This window comes from Anabrus simplex, chromosome 6, assembly GCF_040414725.1.
Source record: "Anabrus simplex isolate iqAnaSimp1 chromosome 6, ASM4041472v1, whole genome shotgun sequence".
Taxonomy (NCBI): Eukaryota; Metazoa; Arthropoda; class Insecta; order Orthoptera; family Tettigoniidae; genus Anabrus; species Anabrus simplex.
In genome coordinates this window covers 207,304,541-207,331,289 of record NC_090270.1, presented here as the reverse complement: position 1 = coordinate 207,331,289, position 26,749 = coordinate 207,304,541, and the positions used below count along the sequence as shown (strand labels likewise).

Here is a 26,749-nt window from a genome sequence, read left to right as displayed (position 1 = left end):
CTTTACATACATGTCAAGCATTAGTTGGTATTGCCCTTTTCTAAAGGGAGATGCTGTAGGGAAGCATCATGTCTGAGTGTCCAAATTGGGCATATTGAGTGTAAAATGGTTATATATTATGATTCAGGTACTCGAGTATAAAGCTATCTCCTTCAGGACTAGAATTTGTCTATGAAACGTAACTTAAGCTTAAATCTAAATTACAAATACATTAAACACATTAAAATACACAGTACATGTTAAAATCCTTTAAAATAATGAATATAAAACATTTCACAGAGTTGAATGTATGCGTCTTGCGTGTATCTATGTTCTCGTTTTGAGTCCAATGTTGTAAATAATTCAGTGCTTGTGTTCATAGGCAATGCTGTAGTTCTCTTAGGAAGTCTTATTGTATATTTAAATGATGTCTCCACTTCTATGTGTGGTGAAAAGCTTCTGTTGTTAACAAAGTCCAATTATATAGACGGAGGTAAGTATGTGCAGCTGTGAGAGGAATATTATCTTTAAGTATTGGAGGAAGAAGGGGCTGCCTGGCCAAGGCGGTAAAGGCATGCTCGGTTCGCCCGGAAGGACGTGGGTTTGAATCCCCGCCAGGAAGTCGTAAAATTTAAGAAACGAGATTTCCACTTCCAGAGGTGCATATGGCCCTGAGGTTCACTCAGCCTACACCAAAAATGAGTACCCCAGGTTAATTCCTGGAAGCAAAGGCAGCCAGGAGCAGAGCTAACCACTCTACCCCATCACGTGCCGCGGTTAACAATGGTGGAAGCCTTTACCTTCCGCTCGTCCAAGGGCCTTCATGGCCTGTATGGAGGTGACTGTCTTTTTTATTGGAGAAGATGTGGTCTTGGTCGTATGTATTTCTTGATGCAGAGTTTGTAGTGGTGGCTCCTTCCTCGGCTATAACTGTATGCTGATATATATTATCTGTGGAAGGCGAAAATAAAGTGTGAGTAGAGTTATAGAGTTAAAAACTAGTAAATCAAGAGAGATACCCCAGCAAAATTCAAGTCGCTTGGTTGATTCATGAGCTTCAAGCCTCCTGTAGGGGTAGCGGGGTGATAGCTGTTGGCCTTGCTCGAGATTAACAGCATCTTACGGCGGCAGAGCAGCTAGCTTGGGTGCATGTCAGTTAACACTCTAAGTGTTCAGCACCACACACCAGAGGCTACAAGAAGAAACAGTACAGCCACTTGCAGACAGTTTTTCTAATAAAAATAATCATTTTATAAAATCAATTGCAATCAAAGTATTTATTATATTTTTGGATTTCGGCATATGTGTTTATGGTAACGATTCATTGATGGCAAGTTTAGAGTACGTTTTTTGATGTATGCAGAAAACTATTTAGGTTGCCCAGCCTGAACATGGAGTCAAGAGCGAAGTAAAATAACTTTGTATTTGGTTGCTCTGTACGAGTGAGTTTGCCTGTAATGGTGGTATATTGTGAATTTTTGCAGCGTTCCTCTTGTATTATAGGTGAAGTATTCGTGAGTTTTGTGGCATTCTTCATTAATAAAACAGTGGTATACGCTATGAGGAATTTTTCCCTCGTTTTGCTCATTCACTTTAAATTAGGCTTTTTAAGTTAAAAGCCAAGAAGTTAGTCTCTGTATATTTCTATGAAAACCATGAATGTACTATTAACAAGTGTCAGTGGGTGAAACTGTAAGTACAATTTTAAAAATCTACTGTGGCTTAAATTATGATGGTACCATCACTGCCGTGAATACCAATTTGGAAATATGTGTGAGTATGTGGTTGAAAATATTACTATTCAAGTGAGTTAATAAGTAAGCTCTCTAAGTAAGCTCTTTAATATTTCATTTATTAATTTATCTTCTTCTTCTTGTCGTTTGGGCCTACTGAGGACCACGGGGCTCGTTTCGACTCCTTGTATGGAAATTCTGTTTTGTCTTTGCCTAGAAAGCTTTCATCTTCTGGCTGTGTGCTTGTTTCCTTTCCTCGGTCCACTTCGGTCAGGTGGTGCCTGTACTCTGTCTGCTGGTGAGAGACTCTGGAAAGACACCTTGAAGGTCAACTGCCAGAATAATACACGATCCTGTATGGTTTGTTCTGAAATCCCCAGCTGTTCTAAGTCGGACTTCACTGTGGTGATCCATTTATTTTTGGACACTTTCCCTCTGCCTGTAGTAGTAAAGATCTTGCTGGTAAGTCTGTAAGTACTCATACGAGTCAAATGTCCATAGAAAGTCAATCGCCTCTTCCTCATGGATGTAACTATGTCTTCTTGATGGTCATAAATCTCATTGTTATGCCTTATGCTGTAAGTACCATCCCCTTCTCTTATTGGTCCTAAAATTCTCCTTAGTATTTTTCGTTCCTTGAGCTCTAGCTTCCTCAGTAGACCTTTTCTGTTCATCAGAAGACACTCAGAGGTGTACAGTATGGACGGTCTTACTACTGAATTGTAATGTTGGAGTTTAAGGTTCTTAAAGAGGCACTTGGATGTATTCAGTAGATGCTCTTACTGGTATGGTAGATCCTTTCCAACTTGGTGCATCTGGTGTCTATTGCTAATGTCTCATTCTCGGTTGCTGAAATCCACTCCCCTAGATACTTCACTGCAGGAACCTTATAAATGGTGGTGTTTTCCAATGGCATAGTAGGTGGGACTCCCTTTATGTTAGTCATTAACTCAGTTTTCTTTATATTGACCCTCAAGCCGGTTTTAGCTGCTATGATATAGAGGCTCTGTAGCTGGTGAGTAGCTTCTTCTATATTGTTGGCTAATAAGGTAAGGTCGTCGGCAAAGGCCAGGCAAGTTACACTGAGATTATCTTTCTTGTAGCCAATTTTCAGTCCACTTCCTGAAGGTAATGTGGCAGTCCATTCCCTGATAATCTTCTCTAGATGCAATTAAAGAGAATGCAAGAAATTCCATCACCATGTCTAACTCCCGTTTGGATAGAGAAACTCTCTGAGAGCTCACCTCTATACTTTGGAGGTGGTGTTCTTCAGCGTAGCCTGGATTAGTCTGGTGGTCTTCTCATGCAGACCTAATTCCCATAAGGTGGAGAAGAGGGTCTGCCTATCTATTGAATCATATGCCTTCTGGAAATCCACTAGTATGACTACCCATTGGTGTCCGCCACGATTCTTGTACCTCAGGATTGTCTTGAGGTTCTGTATCTGTTCTGTGCAAGATCTATTTGCGCGAAAACTGGCCTGATATTCACCTAATTGGGAATCCAGTTGACTGACCACTCTGGTTTGCAGGGCTTTAGAAAAGATCTTGTACGTAACCGATATTAGAGAGATGCCTCTGTAGTTGTCGAGGTCTATCTTACTACGTTTCTTGTGTAGAGGATGGATCACCGCTGAGGTCCATTCCTCAGGTAAGGTCTCTGTTGCCCAAATATCCTCTATGATCTGATGGATGCTTTGTATGGATGTTCGTCAGCATGTTTCCACATCTCCGCTACTATACCGTCTTCACCTGAGGCCTTGTTGCTCTTTAGGTTCTTGATAATCTCCCTTATTTCTTCAATGGTTGGCGGTGTGGAGTCTCGGTTTCTGGAAAGAGGCTCAGAGAATGCAAGTCTCTCTTTAGGTTCCTCTGCATTGAGGAGCTGTTTGAAATACCCTGCAAGAGTATTGGTACAATCCTTGTTGTTGAACTGAAGCTTCCCATCAGGTCCACGAAGATGAAGTGTGGGAGCTGTGTACTTCGTTGTCTGTTTTCTGAGTTCCCTGTAGAAATCTCTTGAGTTGTGCCTCTTAAAGTCCTCTTCTGCCTGTTGTATTAGAGCCTTGTTATGGTTCCTCTTAGCCTGTCGTACTATACTGGCAGTTATTTTCCTTTGAGTAAGGAAGTTCTGGTAGTTAGCCTCATTTTTTGCATTGGTTCCATGTGACTCAGGCTCTGCGTCTATCTTCTATAGCATGGTCACATGTAGTGGTCCACCATGGATGTTTTCCTTTGTTGGATGAGGCAGGCAAGGTCTTCTGAGCAGCGTCCAGTAGAGCTTTTTGTAGGTTGGGCCACCCTTGCTTCTGTGTGTTTTCTTTCAGAGTGACTTTGAAATCACAGTCTTCATCACTCAGTCGGAGGATGTTGAACTTCGGTATTTTAGCCTTTCTGCTGACATTCGGTGGCCTCCTCAGTGGTTTATATATTTGATCTGTTTGCTTGTTATATTTCCATTTAATTATCGAGTAAGTTAATGAAACAGTAATGTTTGGCTTTAGAGAAGGAGGTGGGACTGCGATTGTTTATTTTTCTTAATTTCAGCTGGGGTAACGAATGTATTCACCGCACGCCACTGGCATCCATTATATCATTTCTCAGCCATGATTCAACTCCTATTACAATATCTGGTAAGTATATATCTATTAAATTACTTAATTCTATTCCTTTCTTTACAATACTTCTACAGTTCAGCATTAACATTTTTATGTCATCCCTACGTGACTTCCAGATCACTGCTCTCTAGACCACCCATTTCCCTGAATGTACCTCTCTATAACCCTTCTAAACAAATTTCCTAACTTATATGTACCACTGCGGTTTAAGTGAAGGCCATCTAAGCGCAGATCCCTATCTCCTACCCACCCATTAGGGTCTAGAAATCTCACTCCCAGTTTTCCACTCCATAGTCTCATTTAAATCCCCAATCACCTTCCAGTCAGTATCCCTCCTACACAGTATTTCACTGATAACAATCTCTGCTTCCTTCGAAGAGGTAAAAGCTGTAGTTCTTCAATGATGATGATCATCAAGTCATCTATACACAGAAAAAAATATGATCTGTTTTGGTAGAAAGTCAAATGATTTCCTACTGGGTACTATGGTAGAAATCTGCTTTAATATGAAATGGAGCTTTCAAAATTTTGTTTAAGGCATAAAAGGCTACTAAAATTTATGGGAATGACTTTTTAATTAAGGACAGCTATGCTCTGAAGATAATAATCACAGGAAATCCTTGTATCATCATCGAGAGCACCTACAAAAAATACTCAGTGCCAATCATCTATTATAGGGAAGAAATCAGATAAGTGGGTTCATAAAAAACTAAATATACAATACCTAACTGAAAAAATAAACAAGTGTCCTCAACTAACAAATCATTTACTTCAAGTTATTTAGAATTATACATAATCTATTCTATTATCCTATCTAATTATTGGTATCCCACTAACAATAGCATTGCTTTCAATACCTACTAAATTCTATTCTTGAAACTAGAAGGTAATATACTTACCCTTCTGCAGTATTTTCTTCTGGAACGTCTCCTTCCATTCCTTCTTCCAGCTCTGTTTCAGGCGGTAACTTTATTCTATGCCGTGTCTTGTGATGATGGTGGTGACGTCTGTGAGAATGAGAATTGTGAACCAGCACTTCCTCACCTCTCCTTTCTCTGGAGTGACTACTGGAACTGTATTTTCTTCTTCCTGGCTATGATCAAGAATTGTAAAGATACATGTATTATTATCATCATCATCATCATCATCATCATGATCATGTCAACAACAACAAGCAGGCATTTTTAATAGATGGCATTTAAGTTACCTTCTATTTTACTATTTAATTACTATTTTACTCTACCACATGAGAGAGAAACGGATCTCTGTTGGACAACCTATGGCTGAGTTGTAATTAATTTTGTCAGGTGAACACTGTCACAGTAGGCTACCATATATCACAATAGAATGTCTACAGTCTTGCCATGGAACCATTCAAAATTATTAGTAATGATAACGTTATTGGTTTTAAATCCCACTAACTACTTTTACGGTTTTCAGAGACGCCAAGGCGCTGGAATTTTTGTCCCGCAGGAGTTCTCTTACGTGCCAGTAAATCTACCAACACTAGGGTGACGTATCTGATGTACCTTCAAATACCACTGGACTGAGCCAGGATCAAATCTGCCAAGCAGGGCTGAGAAGGCCAACACTCTACCGTCTGATCCACTGAGCCCAGCTCAAAAATTATTGTGTGGATAGATAAGTTACCACCAAGAATATTATGCAAGCAAGAGAAATACCAAGGAAATATGCACAAGGGTAATTACAAAACCGCGAAAAGCATTAGGGGAGACACTAGGGCCCGCAACTCGCCCATGACAATACAATGATGTGCAGTGGAAGCGAGTAGTTATCAATGGGAAGGGAATGTAGCAAAACACATCCCTCATCTACAAGGAAGCATAAGCAGAAGGCTGTAAAATGCAATGAAGCATATGAGAACATATGTAATAAGCTATAAGCCAAGAGTACAAGCTGCATAAACAAGGAGCATGAATACAGAACTGAGTGCAGTGAAAATTTAGGTAGATAACCAGGGTTGTGGATTAGGAATGAAGCAGACATAACAGGGTAAAACAGGGCCATAGGGTGAAGGGAAGAAATGAAGGGGATAACATATTAAATAGGAAGCCTAACTTTTAAATCAATAACTATGAATATACGACAAAAACCAGGACCAGCCCTAGAATTATGAGACACTGAGAAAACACTAGCACAAGATACAGAACAAGTAATTCTAATGCTATCAGGACACCCATAAAAGGATGGGGGACTAATTATAATGTAAACAGCTAAGTTACAACATAAGGGGAAATGTTACAAATTTAATAAAAACAGGAAAGACAATAAAATTAGAGAACCCAATTAAGCAATTCAAGCATGAAGAAAAATGTATCTCTCATAGTCAGCTGTTTGGTTAACAATGCCTGAAAGGTGAAATCTATGAATGCACAAACTGATAAAATTGTTTTTAATACACTGAAAAATAAAAATAAATTGTGATTCCCCATTTATAGGAGGAAATCCACATGCATGTCAATCAAAATCAGGCATTCATTTCACCAGGGAAAAGGCAGATTAATAATGCCCAGCACAGTACTACAAACTCCAGTGCAGCATATAAAATTAACCATGCATTAGGTTCACTGATGAAGTCCAGCTCCAGAATAAAAATTAACATCAAGTCTAACTGAGGGTACTAATTAAACTTTATCTGTCTGGCCAGGTTCTCCTGCCATGGTAACGGAGTAGACTATGCAGCCAGCGACTCCATGCCGAATGTCAAGCGGCGGGGTAACCTGGCTCCCCTGGCGGCTGTTGTATGTCCTCCGCTCTCTTCGCTCAGCGCCAGCCAGCCGCACGCACGCAAGCGTGGATCATTCGAGACTCGACGCGCAGTCTTCAGTGCGCGTGTCTGTTACGTCGTGTGCAGTATATAAGGAGCTCCCTGTCTGTCACTCATGAGGATTCTCCCCAGTGTCCTGCTCCAGAATACACTGAACGTCGAACACGGAGGCTACTCCTCTTAAAAATGTGTCTCGACCAGGTGGATGGAATTCTGATAGTATGAGGTTTCACCTCAGGTCACTACTCCACTTTCCCGTTCCTTCATCCATGTCGAGCCCCGATGTTGTATGCCACACATCCCCAAGCTCACTCAAGCTCCGACACACACATTAGATTCTCTAATTGTGAACATAGCTTTCATTTAGTACAAGCTTATGAACTCAGACACTTCAAGTTAGAAGGAACTCTCTTAGCTAATCTATGCTAGTGCAAATGATAGTTTTCAACTATCACGAACTGTATCTTTCCCAAGAACTATCTTTTCAAGATAGCAGTGAGTGTAAATACATTCAGAGTGTACATAGTGTATAGAAACAGAAACTCTCTCACGATTAATAATCTACTTTGCTTCAAGACAATTTTATGTTTTATTCCTGTACATACTGTAGAATTCTATGTGAAGCAAATAAATAAGTTGTATTCTTGTAAACCTTATCTTGTTTACAACACAACTCATTGGCAACGAGGTAAAAAAAAAAAACCCACTACGTGCCATCTGCCACCAACACATTGGCGACGAAGTCAAACAGTGGTCAGTGTGTCGCCCACTCATTTGAAACGAGGTACCAAACTGATTACATTCTGTCGTCAACTCATTCGCGACAGGGCAACAAACTCTTACAGGATATCGTTCACTCATTGGCACAGTGACACTATACTCCGTAACTATCACCACTCCACACTGGAACCTGTACGGCCTCTACCAGCAGTTAGCCTTTTCTACAGTGCAACTATTAGCCTCCGTTGAACTACGGACAGTCCGCCGACATTCCAAGGCTCTCTCTCGCTCGCAGCACCTGTTCGGCACACTTCAGCTTGCTTGCTCTCTCACACACTCCCAGCTGTTCCGGTGAAGGTCTCGCCTACAGCCAGCTTAGTACACGCTGCTAGACAAGTTCTTTTCTCTCACGCATCTCAACATGGCTACAGCCGAGCAGCTAGCCGCCGTATTGCAAGCTCTACAGCAGCAACAACAGCAATTCATGCAGCAACAACAAGCGGCATTGCTCACAGCTATGCAAACTCTTTCTGTTTCTACACAGCCCTCAGCAATTCCTCCGTTCTCTGCTTTTGATCCGGCTAAGGAAGAATGGTCAGTCTATTTCACCCGCCTACAGCAACATTTCATATGCCATTCCGTCACGGATGACAAGCGCCAACGTGCACTATTTCTCAGTTCAGTTGGCAATGCTACGTGCAAATTACTACAAAAATTAAGTCCAGAGGAGCAACTCTCTGAAGTGCCGTTCGCACAGCTCTTGGCCCGTATCACTGAACACTATGCTAAAGCCCCGCACATAGTGGCCGCTCGCTACAAATTTTTTCAGAGCAGGAAGCAACTGCATCAGACTCATGCTGAATGGATAGCGGAATTGCGAGGTCTAGCTAAACCCTGCCAGTTTATATGTTCCAAGGACGGTTGTGGTACGCCCTATACCGATTCCCTCATTTGGGATATGGTCATTCTGCATACTCCTGAGGACAAAGTTCGTTTTGACGCTGTCAAGAAGAGTAACCCTTCTTTAGAAGACGTCCAGCGTATTGCTACGGTATACGAACTTACTACCAAGACTGCGGCAGAAATAGCTTCTAAACACGAAGTCGCTCAAGTCTCTACTCCAGCCCGCCAGTCCTCTGCTACCTTGAACCGCGCAGCCAAGTCGCTCTCTGCCAAGCATTCTCGCCCGGTTCCCTCTCGTTTTTCTCCAAGGAAGCCCACTTCTAAGAGTAAGTCACAACTCCTGCCTTCCTGCAGAGGATGTTTCAAACATCATGAACGTCGTGCCTGTCGTGTTTTCAAAGCCACTTGTGAACGATGTAATAAAGTAGGACACATCAAGACTGTATGTCAGAGTTCGCTCCGCCCTGCTAAGACTCCTGCAGCGCGCCCGAAGCATATACAGCCCCGACAGGACATGGAAGTTGATCAGATAAATCTTATTCTTCCCACCAAGAATTCTCACAAGATCATCGTTCCTCTATCATTCTCTGATCACTCTGTCGATTTTCAGTTAGACACTGGATCACCTGTCTCTATCATTAACCTGGCTACATATCACGACTTAGGTTCACCTTCATGCTCTCCAGCTGACATCCAGCTTGTTACATTTAACAAACGGAAGATTGACATTAAAGACCAAATCACGCTTCCAGCCAGCTATAAAGGAATTCGGAAAGTCATTCCACACCTCGAAGTCAACAACTACACCGCATCGAACATTATGGGCATGGATCTCTTTAATTTATTCGGCTTCCAGATTCATGACAATATCAACGTTGTATCTACTTTGCAACCTACTTCTGATATTACGGCTCTCCTCGAGCAGTTTCCTGAAGTCTTCGACTCTACGCTCGGAACCGCCAAAAACTATACAGCTCACATACAGCTGAAATCAGGAGCTATGCCGCGCTTTTTCAAAGCACGTCCAGTACCCCTGGCACTTCAAGACCAGGTCACTAAGGAGTTAGAAAGATGGGTAGAAGCTGGAATAGTGGTACCAGTCAATTCCAGTCAATGGGCCACTCCACTAGTTGTAATCAAGAAACCTGATGGCAATGTACGACTTTGTGGTGATTTCCGATCTACGATCAACGCACAAATCGACACAGATATGTTTCCAATTCCCTGTCCAGAGGACTTATTCCGTCGTCTAGCTGGTGGACAATTCTTCTCTAGAGTGGATCTTAAAGAAGCCTATCTACAGCTACTTTTAGACGAAGAATCCAAGCAATTTCTCACACTCAACACTCCTATCGGACTGCTCCAGCTCCAGCGTCTCCCGTTCGGCGTCTCTTCCTCAGTGGCTATTTTTCAGCGCTATTTAGCTCAACTCACCACCTCCATTCCCGGTTGTGCTAATTACCTTGATGATATTATTGTGACCGGCGCAGATCATCAAGAACATCTCCATAATCTGTGCCTCCTTCTCACGAAGTTGAAAGACAATGACCTATGAGCAAATCTTGCTAAATGCACTTTCTTTCAGCTGCAAGTTCACTACCTGGGACACATCCTCGATAAAAACGGCATTCAACCTAGTGAACGGAATGTCTCGGCGATTGTAAACATGCCTGTACCACAGAATATCAAGCAGCTCCAATCCTTCCTAGGCAAAGCGAACTACTATAACAAGTTCATTCCCCGCTTCGCTTCAGTTGCAGCTCCATTAAACGCCTTACGCAAAAAAAGTGTTAAATTTCAGTGGTCTCCGCAATGCCAACAGGCCTGGCAAACGATCAACAAAGCCCTTGTTCAAGCTGTTAAACTCACTCATTTTCAGCCTGGCAAGCTCATCACGCTAGCTACTGACGCATCAGATTACGGCGTCGTTCTCTCCCAGAAGGATCGTCACGGACAAGAACGCCCCATCGCCTTTGCTTCGAAGACACTTAATGAGCATCAACATCGGTACTCCCAGGAGAAAAAGAAGCTTTAGCAATCATCTTTGGTATTCGCCGTTTCAATGAATATCTCTATGGCAACCATTTCCTGATCATTACTGATCACAAGCCTCTAGTACACTTATTCCATCCGGGTAATAAGATCCCGGAGCATTCCCTCAGAAAGCTTCAAAGATGGTCCATGTTCCTTTCTGATTATTCCTATCAGATCGCCTATCGTGCCACATCCCAGCATTGTAATGCTGATGCACTCTCTCGCTTACCAGTCGGTCCTGATACCGCCTTCGATTCTCAAGAATCCGAATGTCTTCAGTTAGACATAGAACTCGAAGACACCGTATCGACTGAGACAGTATTATGTAGTTTGTGACCCCCCCCCCATAACCTTTTCGAACTGGCATGTGTGTTGCCATTTGGAAATTCTATGTCAATCGGCTTTCGCCAATATCTACCTTGTTATGATATGCCGCGCGCTGTTGAACGGAGTTTTGGTCTGCGCCTACTGCGCGTGAGCGAGTGGTGAGGCGAGTCTAGTCTTGACCCCTAGCAACTACTTCCGGGGGAGTCGGCGTCCTGTAGCCGCCATGGATAGACGTGTATGTGAGTGTTCCGCTATGCGGCGGATGGTGGTGCTGAAACCCCCATGAAACCAACTTAAGAGGGATTATCCCTTATTCTATTAGTTGCTGGCCTCCTACTGTTTCACTGGATTATGTTTTTGCTACGATAATCCCCAGGATCCTTGGTGAACAACTTTAGTTCACGGCCTCGTGGTTGCCGGCCTTCAATAACAATGGCCAAGGTTTGAACTTCTCAATTTTTCTGGACTCAAAGGTATGTAACTGTTTTGGATTAAAGTATTTCTGGGGAAGCAAGAAGATTTATGTGTTTCGGCGTACTTCAAGATAACTGTAACGATGATAATAATAATAATATTTGGATTAAGACTTCCTCTTCGAAAATTGTGCTGGATATCGTGTGCGTCTGTGAACCTTAGGAAACGGTTTCGGCAATTAATCATTTTAGAATGCAGTTCGCACGGTGGAAAAAAATTGTATGTTTATCGTAAAATTCTGTAAAAGTTTTTTTTGCACTTGATTGTACAATAAGGTGTGAACCAAGGCGCAGTTTCCAAGGTAGCGGGGTTAGCTTTCCTTCGGGTTCCTTGCCTTTTGGGTTTTATTCCTCCTTTTGTTCTTTTTGCATTGTTTCTGGGATCTCTGTTTTATTTTTGATTTTAAACCGTTGGTTTTACTTCTCTTTTGTAGTCCGTGCTTTGTTTTGTCCGTTACTATGGCAACGTGTGTTTGGGTAGTTGTTGTGGGTTTTGTTTTCCGGCGATTGTTGTTGGTTGATGTGTTCTTGTGGGATGAATATATTTTTGTTGCCTGGTATCGTTGGCATTTATTTCATATAAGGTGATTTATTTCGGCCTACCTTTGGTCGTTTCGTCTCGTTTTTTGGCTGGGCGAAAAGTGTAACTTCTTCCTTTATTTTCGTGTGCCCTTGGAAATTGCCCTTGGTAGAAATTGGAACGAATTGTGGTAAAGTTAAAAGGCAACCGGCCTAAAGGTCATGGGACTAGGGTTTGTTTACTAAACATGGTATTTGTTTTTTTTTTCTTAAACGCGTGATCGATCACATTTAAATCAATATTTAATTATCTTGTTTGACGGTATGGAGGTCACTGTTGTTTTTTTTCTTTTCCCTGTTGATTTTTACGATTTAGTTCCTTTATTTTGTTAAATGAAGTCTGCATTTTCTTATTTAAAGCTGCCTCATTGGGTATTTATTTATTAATCATATTAATTTCTTGCAGGTTAATCCAATTATTGTTAGTCAAGTATTTACATTCTTTTAAACAATATGGTTCAAAGTATTTTCTGAATTAATAATGAACCTAGGTCCACTCCTAATATTATCTTGAAATGTTACCTCTCATTTAAATGTCTATTAAAGTTTCCTTTCATATCACTTAAAAGTTGGTTTTCATTTACCACATTTGGTGCAGCGCTGCAACTATTTTCTTTGTTTGGTTGTCCACGGACCTTAAGTCGCTTTTCCTCCACGGTTTGGGTAAGTGTCTCTTTTTCTTCCTTTGGGTAATTTTAGTATCATGTTGTTGGCTGGTGCCGTTTTTATCCTTGGTTTTTTTTGATGCACTGTTACTTGTTGCTTCTTTTTGCCCTTGTTCTCTCTTGTGTTCGCTTAATCTACCCTTATGGGGCGGACACAATCGCAACCTTCTCACCAGTCTCTCTCTCTCTCTCTCTCTCTCTCTCTCTCTCTCTTTTTCTCTCTTTTTCTCCCCCTCTCTCTCTCTTTTCCTATCTCCTTCTTTTCCCTCAACTGGTGGGTAAGGTTATTAACCTCATCACCGCTAGGGTGTTACCGGGGCCCTAGAGGGTGGTGACCGGTTAGAGTGGTATCAGAGCGGTGGTTGTTTGTTGTTCCACTGTTGTTGCTCTGCTGCCTAATCTCTGTTGTTTCTGCCTTGTGCAGCCTAACTTTCCTCCCCTCCTACCCTTGCTCGGTGCAGTGCTGTGGCGAATGTTGGCGGATGGAAATCAAAAATTAAAAAACTAAAAGTGTTGTTGTCAATAACTATTGTAAAAGGGAGTGCAAGGATCTTGTGTAATTTTTTGATTATTTTGTTCCATGTTTGCTACCATGGCGCGTGCCGTTACGAACCCCTCCTTCCTGCGTCGTGCCGAATTGGAGTACGAGTTATCCATTCGTGGCCTTGAACCTGCCCGTACTGTTGCTGAGTGCGCTGCCTTGCTATCAGCCAACTCCCAGGTCCCCATTAATGTATTTTCTATTGACAGGAGTCGAGTGGGTGAGTACCTTAACCTGATCTGTGACAATCTTAACGAAATTAATATTATTCGTGAAGAGTTTATTGAATTGCCTCCGTCCAAAGCCCAAGTAAACCGGCTGAGGGCCAGAGCTGACCACTACTCGGGCCGAATTCAGGATATATTATCTATTAAGCCTGATTCTGTTTTTGTGTCAGAATGTGCTAGATTGTTAACGGTGGTTTCTGGCATCACCTCTGATTTAGATTTGCTGTTGATTAACAGAGATATGGAGAATTGTTCTATTGCGACTGCACTTAACCCTTCTGTACCTACCCAGAGTGTCTCTTCCCACCAAATTGCGTCCTCGACCCATGCCCAAGGTCCGTGTTGTGTGACTGCTCCTTTACTGGAAACCTTAGTCTCTAAGCTAAATTCGGCGTCATCGCCTAACTGTTTAAAGGAAGTTTTTCGGGGAGTGAAGTCCTTTTCTGTAAATTCTATAGATGAGTGTATTCGGTTCCTACGGTTTTTGGTGGAGTTGACCGAGACTGGTAATGTGTACTCAGTTGACGATTTGGGGATTTTCCGCGCCCTCTTCCCTCATTGTGAAGGGATTCTAAAGAGAGAAATTTCTGAAGCTATCTCTAAAAATTTATCGATTGGTACCTTTCATGAACTTGTCCTTTCCAAATTTATTCCCTCTCTTGCTCTCCAAAGTCTTGTGCCCCAACACTGTTTTCGGACCCAGTTCCTGCATGAGAACTTGCTAACTTATGTGCTGGATCTGCGATTCTTTTGCAAGGTTTTTAGAATTTCTGTGCCAGAAAGTGAAATGGTCTCTAGAATTTTAAAAGGAATATCTCCTGCGTACCGCTCCTATCTTTCCTTAACCCGTTGCCCTACTACCTTTCAAGAATTGGAAGAGGCCTGTTCCTTTGCTGAAGATGTCAAACATGGGGATGCCTCCAGACCTGTGAATTTCCCTCCCCCTACTACTACCAATTGTCCTGTCCTTCCGTCAACACCTAAAGTAGTGAATGCCCGTAAATGTTACAACTGTGGGTCCCGAAGTCATCTAAGAAATTCCTGCCCTGACGTTAGGCGTGGTCCAGGCGCTTGCTATTCCTGTGGCTCTGGACAGCATGTTAAAAGAAATTGCCCCTTGGTAGACAGAAATGGTACTCAATGACTAGAAAGGGAAAGGGCAGAGTCTGCCAATTCTAAGTTTGTAAACCCTGAATCTCGTAAGAAACCGGTGTGTCCCCCTAGGTGCAATAGTATTTCTGTTCATGCCCCCTCCTCTGGCACGTGCACATTTGTCGAGGTCAACAATGAACCAGTAGATGCTCTTCTTGATACTGGAAGCGCAGTATGCTTGATGAATTATGCCTGGTATTGTCAAAAGAAATCCTCGTGTAAACTTCCGGAAATAAAACCCACTAATCTAAGATGCGTTTCGGCTAATTGTCAGTTTTTAAATATTTTGGGGACTGTGAAGGTCAAGTTAAGGATTGGGAATTTCACTTGGAAGATCAAGTGCTTGGTGACATCCAATTTATCATGTAACATTATTCTGGGTACCAATTTTCTATCTTGGGCTGGTGTCGTTTTGGATCCTCAGTGTCGAAATTTCTTTTTTAAATTTTCTCCTGACCTGAAATTTGAATTGATTAACGTTCCCTTGACAATGCCTAAAGTTTTGTGTGTGGGTTACCCTGTGTCAGATGAGTCTAGTGACATCGATCGGCTTGATCTGAATCATTTAGGAGATGCCGAAGCACGGCAAGTTCGTGATCTTTGCAGGGAATTTCCCGATGTGTTCACTAGCAAGTTAGGCTTGACCAACGTACTCGAGTATGACATTGAGTTGTCTGACCTGCAGCCTGTTCGATCCCCTCCTTATCGCCTTTCCCCACCCCGTATGTTGGAATTAAAGAAAATCATTGAGCAAATGGAAAGAGACGGAGTGATCAGACCTTCGACTTCCCCGTATGCGTCCCCTGTGTTCTTGGTACCCAAACCTTCTGGTGGTTATCGTGCTGTGATTGACTATAGGTCTCTAAATAGTAAGATTGTACTCCAATCTATTCCTCTACCCGACCTTCATACCTGTTTTGGATGGTTCTCAGGTGTGAAATTTTTCACTGTCCTGGATTTGAACCAGGCTTATTACCAAGTGCCCTTATCGAAGAGATCAATTCCCCTCACTGCCTTCATCACCGACTGGAACTTGTATGAGTTCCTCAGACTCCCGTTCGGACTAAGCTGTGGAGCAGCTGTGTTGTCAAGGTTGTTAAATTCCATTCTCTCTGACATTAAGTTCAGCTATGTCTTTAATTACCTAGACGATTTATTAATTTATTCGAAGACCTTCGAGGAACATATGGTGCACGTTAGGGAAGTAGTGCTACGGTTAAGGAAAGCCGGCCTTACAGTGAAGTTATCAAAGGTAGCTTTCGCCAGACCCAGCATGTCTTTCTTGGGACATGTAGTTTCTTCTGAAGGCGTTTCCATAGATCATTCCAGAACTCAAGCCATTAGGGATTTTCCACCTCCCAAAGATGTCAAGGGCGTTGCTCGATTCATTGGTATGGTCAATTTCTTTAGAAAATTCATCCCTAACTTTGCTGAAGTGGCTGCCCCGTTGAACGACCTTAGGAAAAAGAATGTAAAATTTACTTGGGGTAAAGCCCAGGAGGAAGCTTTCAATTCATTGAAGGTCGCACTGATTAATGCACCTTTGTTAGCTATTCCTGATTTCGAGAAACGTTTCATTGTCCAAACTGATGCCTCCGGGCGTGCTATTGCTGGCGTTCTGTTACAAGAACATGAAGATGGGCGTAGGCCCGTGGCCTACGTATCCAGGGTCCTCAATGATCTGGAGTCTAAGTACTCCATTTATGAACTAGAGTGTCTAGCTGTGCTATTTGCTCTGGAGAAATTTCGATCTTTCATTGAACACGTCAACTTTGATCTGGAAACCGATAATCAGGCTCTTTCTTGGGTGTTGAACCGACCCAAAAGGACCGGTAGAATAACTAGATGGGCATTACGGATCTCATCCTTTAATTTCAATGTTCGCCACATTCGTGGGTCTGAGAACGTCATTGCCGATGGCTTGAGCAGGATGTTTGAAGGTAACCCTTGTGTGGAAGCCAACCCATGTGTCGATAAGCTTGCTGTCAATACCGTTGGAGTTAGTGCCATCCTCACCGACTCCCCATTGCTGTATCAAGAAATTGGAGATCATCAAAAAACTGATCCGGATCTGAAAAGGATCATTGATACAATCAGTAGCGGGATCGAAGTGAAACCTTACTCCTTATCTAAGGGTGTTCTCTGTTGTAAGGGTCGCAAGGACCATAATTCCAAAATTGTCGTTCCTAAAGTTCTGGTACCTGTCATTTTCAAGTATTACCACTGTTCACCCCTTGGCGGTCATCTAGGAAATTTCAAAACTCGTTTGAAAATCAGGCAATTCTTTGTTTGGAAGAAAATGGATAGTGATATCAGGAACATGGTCAAATCTTGTAAATCTTGCGCCATCAGCAAACCTAATTTGAATAACCGAGTGGGATTATTGTCTTCATCACAAGCGTCGCGCCCCATGGAACGACTGTTCATAGATTTCGTAGGACCCCTCCCCCGATCTTCCTTGGGAAACACCCACATTTTTGTCTGTATTGATGCCTTCTCCCGGTTCTGTTGGATCTTTCCCACCAGGTCCACTAATTCACGTACCTCTATCTCCTGTCTAAATTCCATCTTTGCATCCTTTGGCCCACCTAAGTTCTTAGTATCTGACAACGCTAGTTCTTTCACCAGTAACTCCTTCAAAAGGTATCTGTTTGAGTTGGGCATTTCACATGTCACCACTATTCCATACTATCCAAATCCTTCTTATGCAGAGAGGTTGAATCGGAACTTAAAATCTGCGTTGATAGCGTATCATCATGGCAACCAGTCCAAGTGGGACTCCTGTCTGCATTGGTTGGCCCATGCTTTCAATTCCGCTACTCATGAGTCCCATGGTAAGACGCCTATGTCTTTAATGTTTGGCTATACTCCGTACTCCCCTATGTCTAACCTGCTATGTATTGAGGATCTTCTCCCAGACCTATCTAGACCTAATGATGTTCAAAAGATCTGGAACGAAGCAAAAAGGAATCTAGCTGTGTCATACGAAAAGGTCAAAAGGCAGTACAATAAAGGTAGGAAACCGTCAAAATTCAATGTTGGTGATCTCGTGTATGTTAAGTGCTACCCAATGAGTAAGGCCGTGAATAAGTTTTCGGCAAAACTTGCCCCTAGGTACCAAGGCCCGTGCACTGTGTTGGAGTTCTTGTCTCCCGTTTCTATTTTAGTAAGCGACCCTGTAGCAAGGCGTATTAGGCGCGTTCATGTTTCTCAAATTAAACCCGGTTAATCTGGCAAATTGTACGGCATCTTCCGCTGGATGGATGCACCTTTGGTAACTGACCTGTATTGTTAGTGAATTTAGCACACATACTGTGGGATGGCGAGCGAGTCAATCTGGTCCTTCTATGCCTCGTGTTGGTGACTCTAATTTAGTACTTCTTGTATGTTACTGTTTCTAGGTGTGGATCCTTGTAGTTAGAAATTGTCTTTCCTTTATTGTCTTGTGATGGGGGTATTAATACCTTGGAATTGATATCCTCGTTATCTAACCTTATGCTTATGTAGTGCGCTAACGAAGTTCCATTGGGGAAATCTGATGACATCTAACTTAAATTGTGCTTTGTTGTCCCTCTGTTTTCTCTAGGCTTTTAGTATGTAATTTCAAAGTTTTGTTTCTTCTGTGACTCCGCATCGGATTCCTTCCGCTGAACCCTTTGATCATCTTGTGACTTAATCATTGCTGAGCTATGGTGTGCCTGAGATGGAATGTAAGGGAGTGTGTCTGGTGCCTGAGTGTTTACCATTTTGTCATCCTTTCATGGTGTGCGTGTGTCTGAAGATGTGTGGTGCTTAGTCATGATTGGGTTGCTATTTGTGCCATTTTAGCATTGTACGATTTCTGATTGTGGTGTGTTTCGATCATTTGGTGTCGGATAAGTTCCCTGTTTGCCTTCTGCATGGACTCCGTGTCTTAAAGGTGTTTCTGTTCCGGATACTGATGTTTGTATTCATTCATGATTGAGAGATCTGACTCTCCTACTTTTGGGCACTCTTCGCGGCTGTTCTAAAGGTGGTTTTCTATGCGTGAACCCTCTATATTATTTTTCCTGTAATGGATTTTTGGGCTGAATTTATCTTCCTAACCTTTTGGTTTTGGGGTTATGTAGAATATCTGTCTCCGATTTTTTCCTGTGGGCGTTCGGTTGGTGCACTCCTGCCAGCATTATGGTTGTATCTCCTGTGTTGTAACTTGGTAATGTTGTTGTGAGTTGTTCGGATCCTTTTGAAATGTGGACCGTTAGTAACGTTGTGTAATTTTCCTTATCTACCGGTTGGCGTGTGGAGTTTTCGGTGGTACTGTCGGACTTCCTTCCTGAGGATATTTCTCCTTTTGTGCTTCTGTGGGATGGACCTAGTCCTTAATCTGTACCTGGTTTGCTGTTGTAATTTCTGCTTTGTATTGTGCTGTTTTGTGTGGTCTGTGAGCACGCGTTGAGGATAGCTATCCTTTATCTCTCTATGAATAACCCGTGCTGCTAGCTTGTCATTATTTAGGTAATCGTGTTCGGATTACGTTGTTTGGTTGTCAAGACACCTTGGTTGGGATGTGATTTGTCCTTTAATTTACCTCTGTGTCACGGTAGATTTGGCTGTTGGTTTGGTATCCCTTACTCGGTGGAAGTACACCTTCGGGTGGGCAATTCTTAGTTATCTGTTGGCTCTGGGATTTTCGACTTGTTCTTCCTCACGCAGAATTAGGTTTGTGGTTACTATTCTGTACCACGTTGCCCCGGGCATTTATTTTTGGTAGTTGTACCTTGATGTGGCTGTTATGGATGACTGACTGATCGCGATTTTTCCATCTGGTAACCTATAGGAGTCTCCTGATTGCCCATCGATGCTACTGTTGCCTGTCTTTCCTCTCTGTAACTCTAGGGTTTCTGCGTCCCTTCTCTCTGATGGTTTCCCGTTGGTCTGTTCAAAAATTAGTTTTCTCTGCTTGAGTCCTTACCTGTGTTTTGTTGGTGATCTAGGATAAGTTGCCGATCCCAGTGTGGTTTGTATTTTGCTCAGCCCCTCGTTCTTGACCCTTGGACCGATTGACGAGTTCGCCACTCTGTGGTTGTGTGTGTGCCACTCCAATATCTAAAAGTGTAATTTGAATAGGTCTTTCATGTGTCCTCTTAGTTTAACTCCTGCTATTCTAAACCATATGTTCCAAGGACGTCTATTCTTTGGTGTGGTCCTGTACCTTTACTTATATATTTTTCTTGTGGGTGATTTGTGCTTGAGTAATATTACTGATTTCCCTTCCGTTATGTTCTTGATCCTTAGGGATATCTGTCTTAGTCCTAGTTGGTATTATGTGTTGGATCGTACCCTATGTGTCTATGTGTTCTTGTTCATTGTTTCTCTACGTGTCATGGCTAAGTGTCCTTCGTGGCAGTGTAACATGGTGTGTTTTACGTAGTTTCCCTTTGATTTCTTAATTGTCATTGTATGGACCCTTCTTTTCCTTCGGTACTATATTGGACCAAGTGGAAAGCTCTGGGCTTCAGCTAGTTTGTTGGTAACTAGCCTATGTAAAGTTAATTGGCGGATCTATGGATCCTGTAACTGAAAACTCACCTACTTAAGTTCCTGGTTTGTCTTTTTTTTCTCCCTCTTCTTGTGGTTTTGCCCCCATTCGGGTTTTCCGGTGCGTTTCATTTCCCCTGTTGTCTCCCTTTGCAACACAAGATCATGCATTTCCTTAATATCAAAGGAGACTTGTAAAGGCATTCGTGCATTAAAAATTAATTTACCACCGTGCTTGAGGAAATAACCTGGATGCGTGGACTTATAATTATGTGGTTTTCGTTTAGTTTTGGTCAGTATATCTGTGATTAGTGTGAGAGTTGCCGAACCCCAAGGTGAACTGCGTCATGTGTCATAAACTATATCATTGTCTGATGCATTGAAAACAATGTGTATTGGGTGAAACTGAATATTTGGTGAACTCTGGTCATTGTGCTCTCTATTTGATGACAAACTTTACTCTGGTGATTTTCCGAGTGCTCGGTTAACGTTTCTGGACACTGATGTTGATCGCACCCCGCCAATTATTTCTAAAAACTATGTGATATGGAACTATGTCTTGGACTATTAACCTGGTCATGTGAACTCCTAACTAAAATTAGTTAATCTTGGTGGTCGTTTCCTGTTGGACTACTTCGCCCAAATTTAGTATATATGTGACCACCACATCATCATCGTGTTATGCTTCAGATTTGTCGTCTTTCGGGGCGGGAGGACTGAGACAGTATTATGTAGTTTGTGACCCCCCCCCCATAACCTTTTCGAACTGGCATGTGTGTTGCCATTTGGAAATTCTATGTCAATCGGCTTTCGCCAATATCTACCTTGTTATGATATGCCGCGCGCTGTTGAACGGAGTTTTGGTCTGCGCCTACTGCGCGTGAGCGAGTGGTGAGGCGAGTCTAGTCTTGACCCCTAGCAACTACTTCCGGGGGAGTCGGCGTCCTGTAGCCGCCATGGATAGACGTGTATGTGAGTGTTCCGCTATGCGGCGGATGGTGGTGCTGAAACCCCCATGAAACCAACTTAAGAGGGATTATCCCTTATTCTATTAGTTGCTGGCCTCCTACTGTTTCACTGGATTATGTTTTTGCTACGATAATCCCCAGGATCCTTGGTGAACAACTTTAGTTCACGGCCTCGTGGTTGCCGGCCTTCAATAACAATGGCCAAGGTTTGAACTTCTCAATTTTTCTGGACTCAAAGGTATGTAACTGTTTTGGATTAAAGTATTTCTGGGGAAGCAAGAAGATTTATGTGTTTCGGCGTACTTCAAGATAACTGTAACGATGATAATAATAATAATATTTGGATTAAGACTTCCTCTTCGAAAATTGTGCTGGATATCGTGTGCGTCTGTGAACCTTAGGAAACGGTTTCGGCAATTAATCATTTTAGAATGCAGTTCGCACGGTGGAAAAAAATTGTATGTTTATCGTAAAATTCTGTAAAAGTTTTTTTTGCACTTGATTGTACAATAAGGTGTGAACCAAGGCGCAGTTTCCAAGGTAGCGGGGTTAGCTTTCCTTCGGGTTCCTTGCCTTTTGGGTTTTATTCCTCCTTTTGTTCTTTTTGCATTGTTTCTGGGATCTCTGTTTTATTTTTGATTTTAAACCGTTGGTTTTACTTCTCTTTTGTAGTCCGTGCTTTGTTTTGTCCGTTACTATGGCAACGTGTGTTTGGGTAGTTGTTGTGGGTTTTGTTTTCCGGCGATTGTTGTTGGTTGATGTGTTCTTGTGGGATGAATATATTTTTGTTGCCTGGTATCGTTGGCATTTATTTCATATAAGGTGATTTATTTCGGCCTACCTTTGGTCGTTTCGTCTCGTTTTTTGGCTGGGCGAAAAGTGTAACTTCTTCCTTTATTTTCGTGTGCCCTTGGAAATTGCCCTTGGTAGAAATTGGAACGAATTGTGGTAAAGTTAAAAGGCAACCGGCCTAAAGGTCATGGGACTAGGGTTTGTTTACTAAACATGGTATTTGTTTTTTTTTTCTTAAACGCGTGATCGATCACATTTAAATCAATATTTAATTATCTTGTTTGACGGTATGGAGGTCACTGTTGTTTTTTTTCTTTTCCCTGTTGATTTTTACGATTTAGTTCCTTTATTTTGTTAAATGAAGTCTGCATTTTCTTATTTAAAGCTGCCTCATTGGGTATTTATTTATTAATCATATTAATTTCTTGCAGGTTAATCCAATTATTGTTAGTCAAGTATTTACATTCTTTTAAACAATATGGTTCAAAGTATTTTCTGAATTAATAATGAACCTAGGTCCACTCCTAATATTATCTTGAAATGTTACCTCTCATTTAAATGTCTATTAAAGTTTCCTTTCATATCACTTAAAAGTTGGTTTTCATTTACCACATTTGGTGCAGCGCTGCAACTATTTTCTTTGTTTGGTTGTCCACGGACCTTAAGTCGCTTTTCCTCCACGGTTTGGGTAAGTGTCTCTTTTTCTTCCTTTGGGTAATTTTAGTATCATGTTGTTGGCTGGTGCCGTTTTTATCCTTGGTTTTTTTTGATGCACTGTTACTTGTTGCTTCTTTTTGCCCTTGTTCTCTCTTGTGTTCGCTTAATCTACCCTTATGGGGCGGACACAATCGCAACCTTCTCACCAGTCTCTCTCTCTCTCTCTCTCTCTCTCTCTTTTTCTCTCTTTTTCTCCCCCTCTCTCTCTCTTTTCCTATCTCCTTCTTTTCCCTCAACTGGTGGGTAAGGTTATTAACCTCATCACCGCTAGGGTGTTACCGGGGCCCTAGAGGGTGGTGACCGGTTAGACTACCTTTCCTATTGACGCTACCTGCATTGCTAAAGCTACGGATAAGAACAGTACACTTGCTACGGTACGTACTTATATCCGCAATGGTTGGCCCCTTCAGAACAAACTTCCTGCCCACCTTGTGCCTTATCATCATATTCAGCATCGTCTTACGACTCGTGCCGGAGTTATACTCCTCGAAACCGGCACCACCTTCCGAGTGGTTATCCCACCTAGTCTACAGACACAAGTTCTCGACTTGTTACACCAAAGTCATTGGGGTATATCCCGCACTAAGCAACTGGCACGTCAACACTGCTACTGGCCTGGTATTGATGCCGCCATCGAAAAGCTCATCCGCCATTGTGAACAATGTCAAATTAATCAGAATGCCCCGTCTTCTGATCTAGCTTCATGGCCTCCTGCTACTTCTCCATGGGAACAAGTTCACATCGATTTCGCAGGTCCTTTCCTCAATTCCATGTGGCTCATCGTCATAGATTCTCTATCGAACTTTCCCTATGTAGTGGATATGCATTTGACTACTACTACAGAAGCTACCATTCGTGCTCGTCAGAAAATATTTACAACTGAAGGCTTACCTCAAGTCCTAATTTCTGACAATGGACCGCAATTTACAGCTACTGCTTTTAAGAACTTCTGTACATATAATGGCATTCGCCATATTCTAGCACCGCCTTTTTACCTTCAATCTAATGGTGAAGCTGAACGCTTTGCACAAACTTTTAAGAAAAGTATGAAAAAAGCTGTCTCTTCAGGCTTAACTAAAGACCAAGCATTGTTACAACTCTTAAGCAACTACAGAACTCTGCCCGGCGCTGATAATGTCACTCCCGCACAAAAGCTCCATGGATGACCTCACAGAACTTTACTTTCTCTGTTGCAGCCTCTTCCGGCCCAGCCTAAGACCTCGCCAACAAAGTTCACCGTCAACGACAGGGTCTACATAAGGACATTCAAGTCAAACCCGCTCTGGTTACCTGGTGTCACCCGCAGATCTTTGGACCATCGTCTCTACGAGATTCGAACTGCTGGGAAACGCATTTGGTGCCACTAGGAGCAGATATGCCTGTGCTACTGTCCATATCCGGCTATTGATTCTCTTGTTAAGCCAGATAAATCTATTGCTGAATGAGCTTTAGACCATTTAATAACCATGGGTTCCTTTCAGGACGATGCAGCGCCACTCCGCCCAGTCACAGCTCCACAGAGACGTCAGAAGTTCCTGCCCAGCGTCGTAGCCGCCGCCAGCGCCGCTTCACGCCGTATCGGCGTATTTAGGAGGGGAGGGTGTTGTATGTCCTTCGCTCAGCGCCAGCCAGCCGCACGCACGCAAGCGTGGATCATTCGAGACTCGACGCGCAGTCTTCAGTGCGCGTGTCTGTTACGTCGTGTGCAGTATATAAGGAGCTCCCTGTCTGTCACTCATGAGGATTCTCCCCAGTGTCCTGCTTCAGAATACACTGAACGTCGAACACGGAGGCTACTCCTCTTAAAAATGTGTCTCGACCAGGTGGACGGAATTCTGGTAGTATGAGGTTTCACCTCAGGTCACTACTCCACTTTCCCGTTCCTTCATCCATGTCAAGCCCTGATGTTGTATGCCACACATCCCCAAGCTCACTCAAGCTCTGACACACACATTAGATTTTCTAATTGTGAACATAGCTTTCATTTAGTACAAGCTTATGAACTCAGACACTTCAAGTTAGAAGGAACTCTCTTAGCTAATCTATGCTAGTGCAAATGATAGTTTTCAACTATCACGAACTATATCTTTCCCAAGAACTATCTTTTCAAGATAGCAGTGAGTGTAAATACATTCAGAGTGTACATAGTGTATAGAAACAGAAACTCTCTCAAGATTAATCATCTACTTTGCTTCAAGACAATTTTATGTTTTATTTCTGTACATACTGTAGAATTCTATGTGAAGCAAATAAATAAGTTGTGTTCTTGTAAACCTTATCTTGTTTACAACAGCGGCGTCTACTTCTTTGTGCGGAGGAATTGCCCCCAGGGAGGGTGATGGCCCTCAGTGGAGGAAATGCCACTGGAACCCACCTTGTTGGAGGGCTGCAGCTTCAACAGAACTGACTTGAGGCCGGAGAGGACTTCACGTGCTAAAAGGCCTCAAGATCAGATAGTTGCAAGCGGAGCTGGAACAGCGGTATGGATATGATACTGCGATGCGGAAGGCAACGGAAAGCCAGCGCATTATGAATTATTCCTAGTACAATCAACATGGCTGAAAAAAGAAACATGGCCCTCAGTCCTCGGCAGACCTTAGATGGTAGGAGGGTGCTTAGAATCTCCGGGTCAGCCATCAAGATTGCGACATGGAATGCAAGAAGTATGTTTGAAATGGGAAAGATTGGTAATACCATCCACGAAATGAAGAAGATGCACTTAGACATCTCGGGAATCAGCGAGATACGTTGGCCAGGTTCAGGACAGTGTACTATAGGCCAGCACACTGTATACTATGCTGTAAATGACGACACCAATCATCGTCAAGGGGTGGCTGTTATCGTCTCGCAAGCTGTAAACCATGCCGTGCGAAACTTAGTACCAAATTCAGACAGAATAGCCCTACTGCAGCTCTAGGCCAGTCCAGTCAATGTCAACAACATACAAGTGTACGCACCCACAGCTGACAAAGATGATGTTGAGGTGGAGGAATTCTACAGTCAGGTCAAAAGTGTGTTGGACATCACAAAAAAACATGAGATGAACATCATTCTCGAAGACTTCCATGTGAAGATTGGAAAAGGCAGAGTCAGTAACACAGTCGGACCATTATCTGGGTTTTAGAAACGAGAGGGATAGTAGGCTAGTGCAGTTCAGCCAGAAAGAACATCTTGTCGTGCTTAATACTTGGTTCAAACTACCAACCAGGCGACTCTACATCTGGAAGTCACCTCAAGATACCGCAGAACACATCATCCGAAACCAGACTGATTTCATTCTGGTGAACCAGCACTTCCGCAACAGTTTCAAATCGGTTAAAACCTCCCCTAGAGCAGACATTGGATCAGACCATAACCCTGTGGTAGCATGCATCCAACTGCGCTTCAAGACAGTTCGTAAGACCATGAGACCTGTGAGGATAGACATCAGCAAGATCAAGAATGAAGAGATTCGTAAGAGGATTCAGCATGACCTATCTAAAGGTTTCGATAAAATGAAGAACATGTGGACAGAAATGAAACAGATTCTAACCGGCACGGGGAAACAACATTTAATACATGATGAAAAGATCAAGAAACAAACCGTGGATGACCGATGAGATACTGGAAATCATAGATGAGCGGTGGAAATGGAAAAACTGAGAGATAAATAAATACAACCAATACTACAAAGAAATTAAGAGGAAGATTGTAGGACAGTGGATGACGGAAAGATGTCAAGAAGTAGAATTCCTGCAGCAAAAGAATGACACTTTTAATCTAAACAAAAAAATAAAGGAGTGCCTTGGGTTATATCGTAATATAGGGCATCCCGTTCTGGTGGCTAAGAACAACCGCACTGTGACTGACATCACTGACAAACTCAGGGTCTGGAAGTCATATACAGAAGAACTGTTCAACGATGATAGACCTAACGAACATGGTGTGAACGAGGCGAACACAGGCCCCTGGACCTGATGAAGTGCATGCAGAACTCCTCACACTCCTGAATGACAGTGGTATCAGTATTCTGAC

At 42.6% G+C, this 26,749-nt stretch overlaps 1 protein-coding gene across 1 annotated transcript in view; it reads right to left on the bottom strand.

Annotated features, from left to right (window-relative positions):
* Window positions 1–26,749, bottom strand: part of LOC136875658 (centrosomal protein of 89 kDa) — a 162,490-nt gene that overhangs the window by 83,610 nt on the left and 52,131 nt on the right. The window contains exon 3 of the mRNA XM_067149206.2: window positions 5,229–5,422. Within this exon, the coding sequence (XP_067005307.1) occupies window positions 5,229–5,422 (194 nt within the window). The remainder of the gene's footprint in view (window positions 1–5,228; window positions 5,423–26,749) is intronic.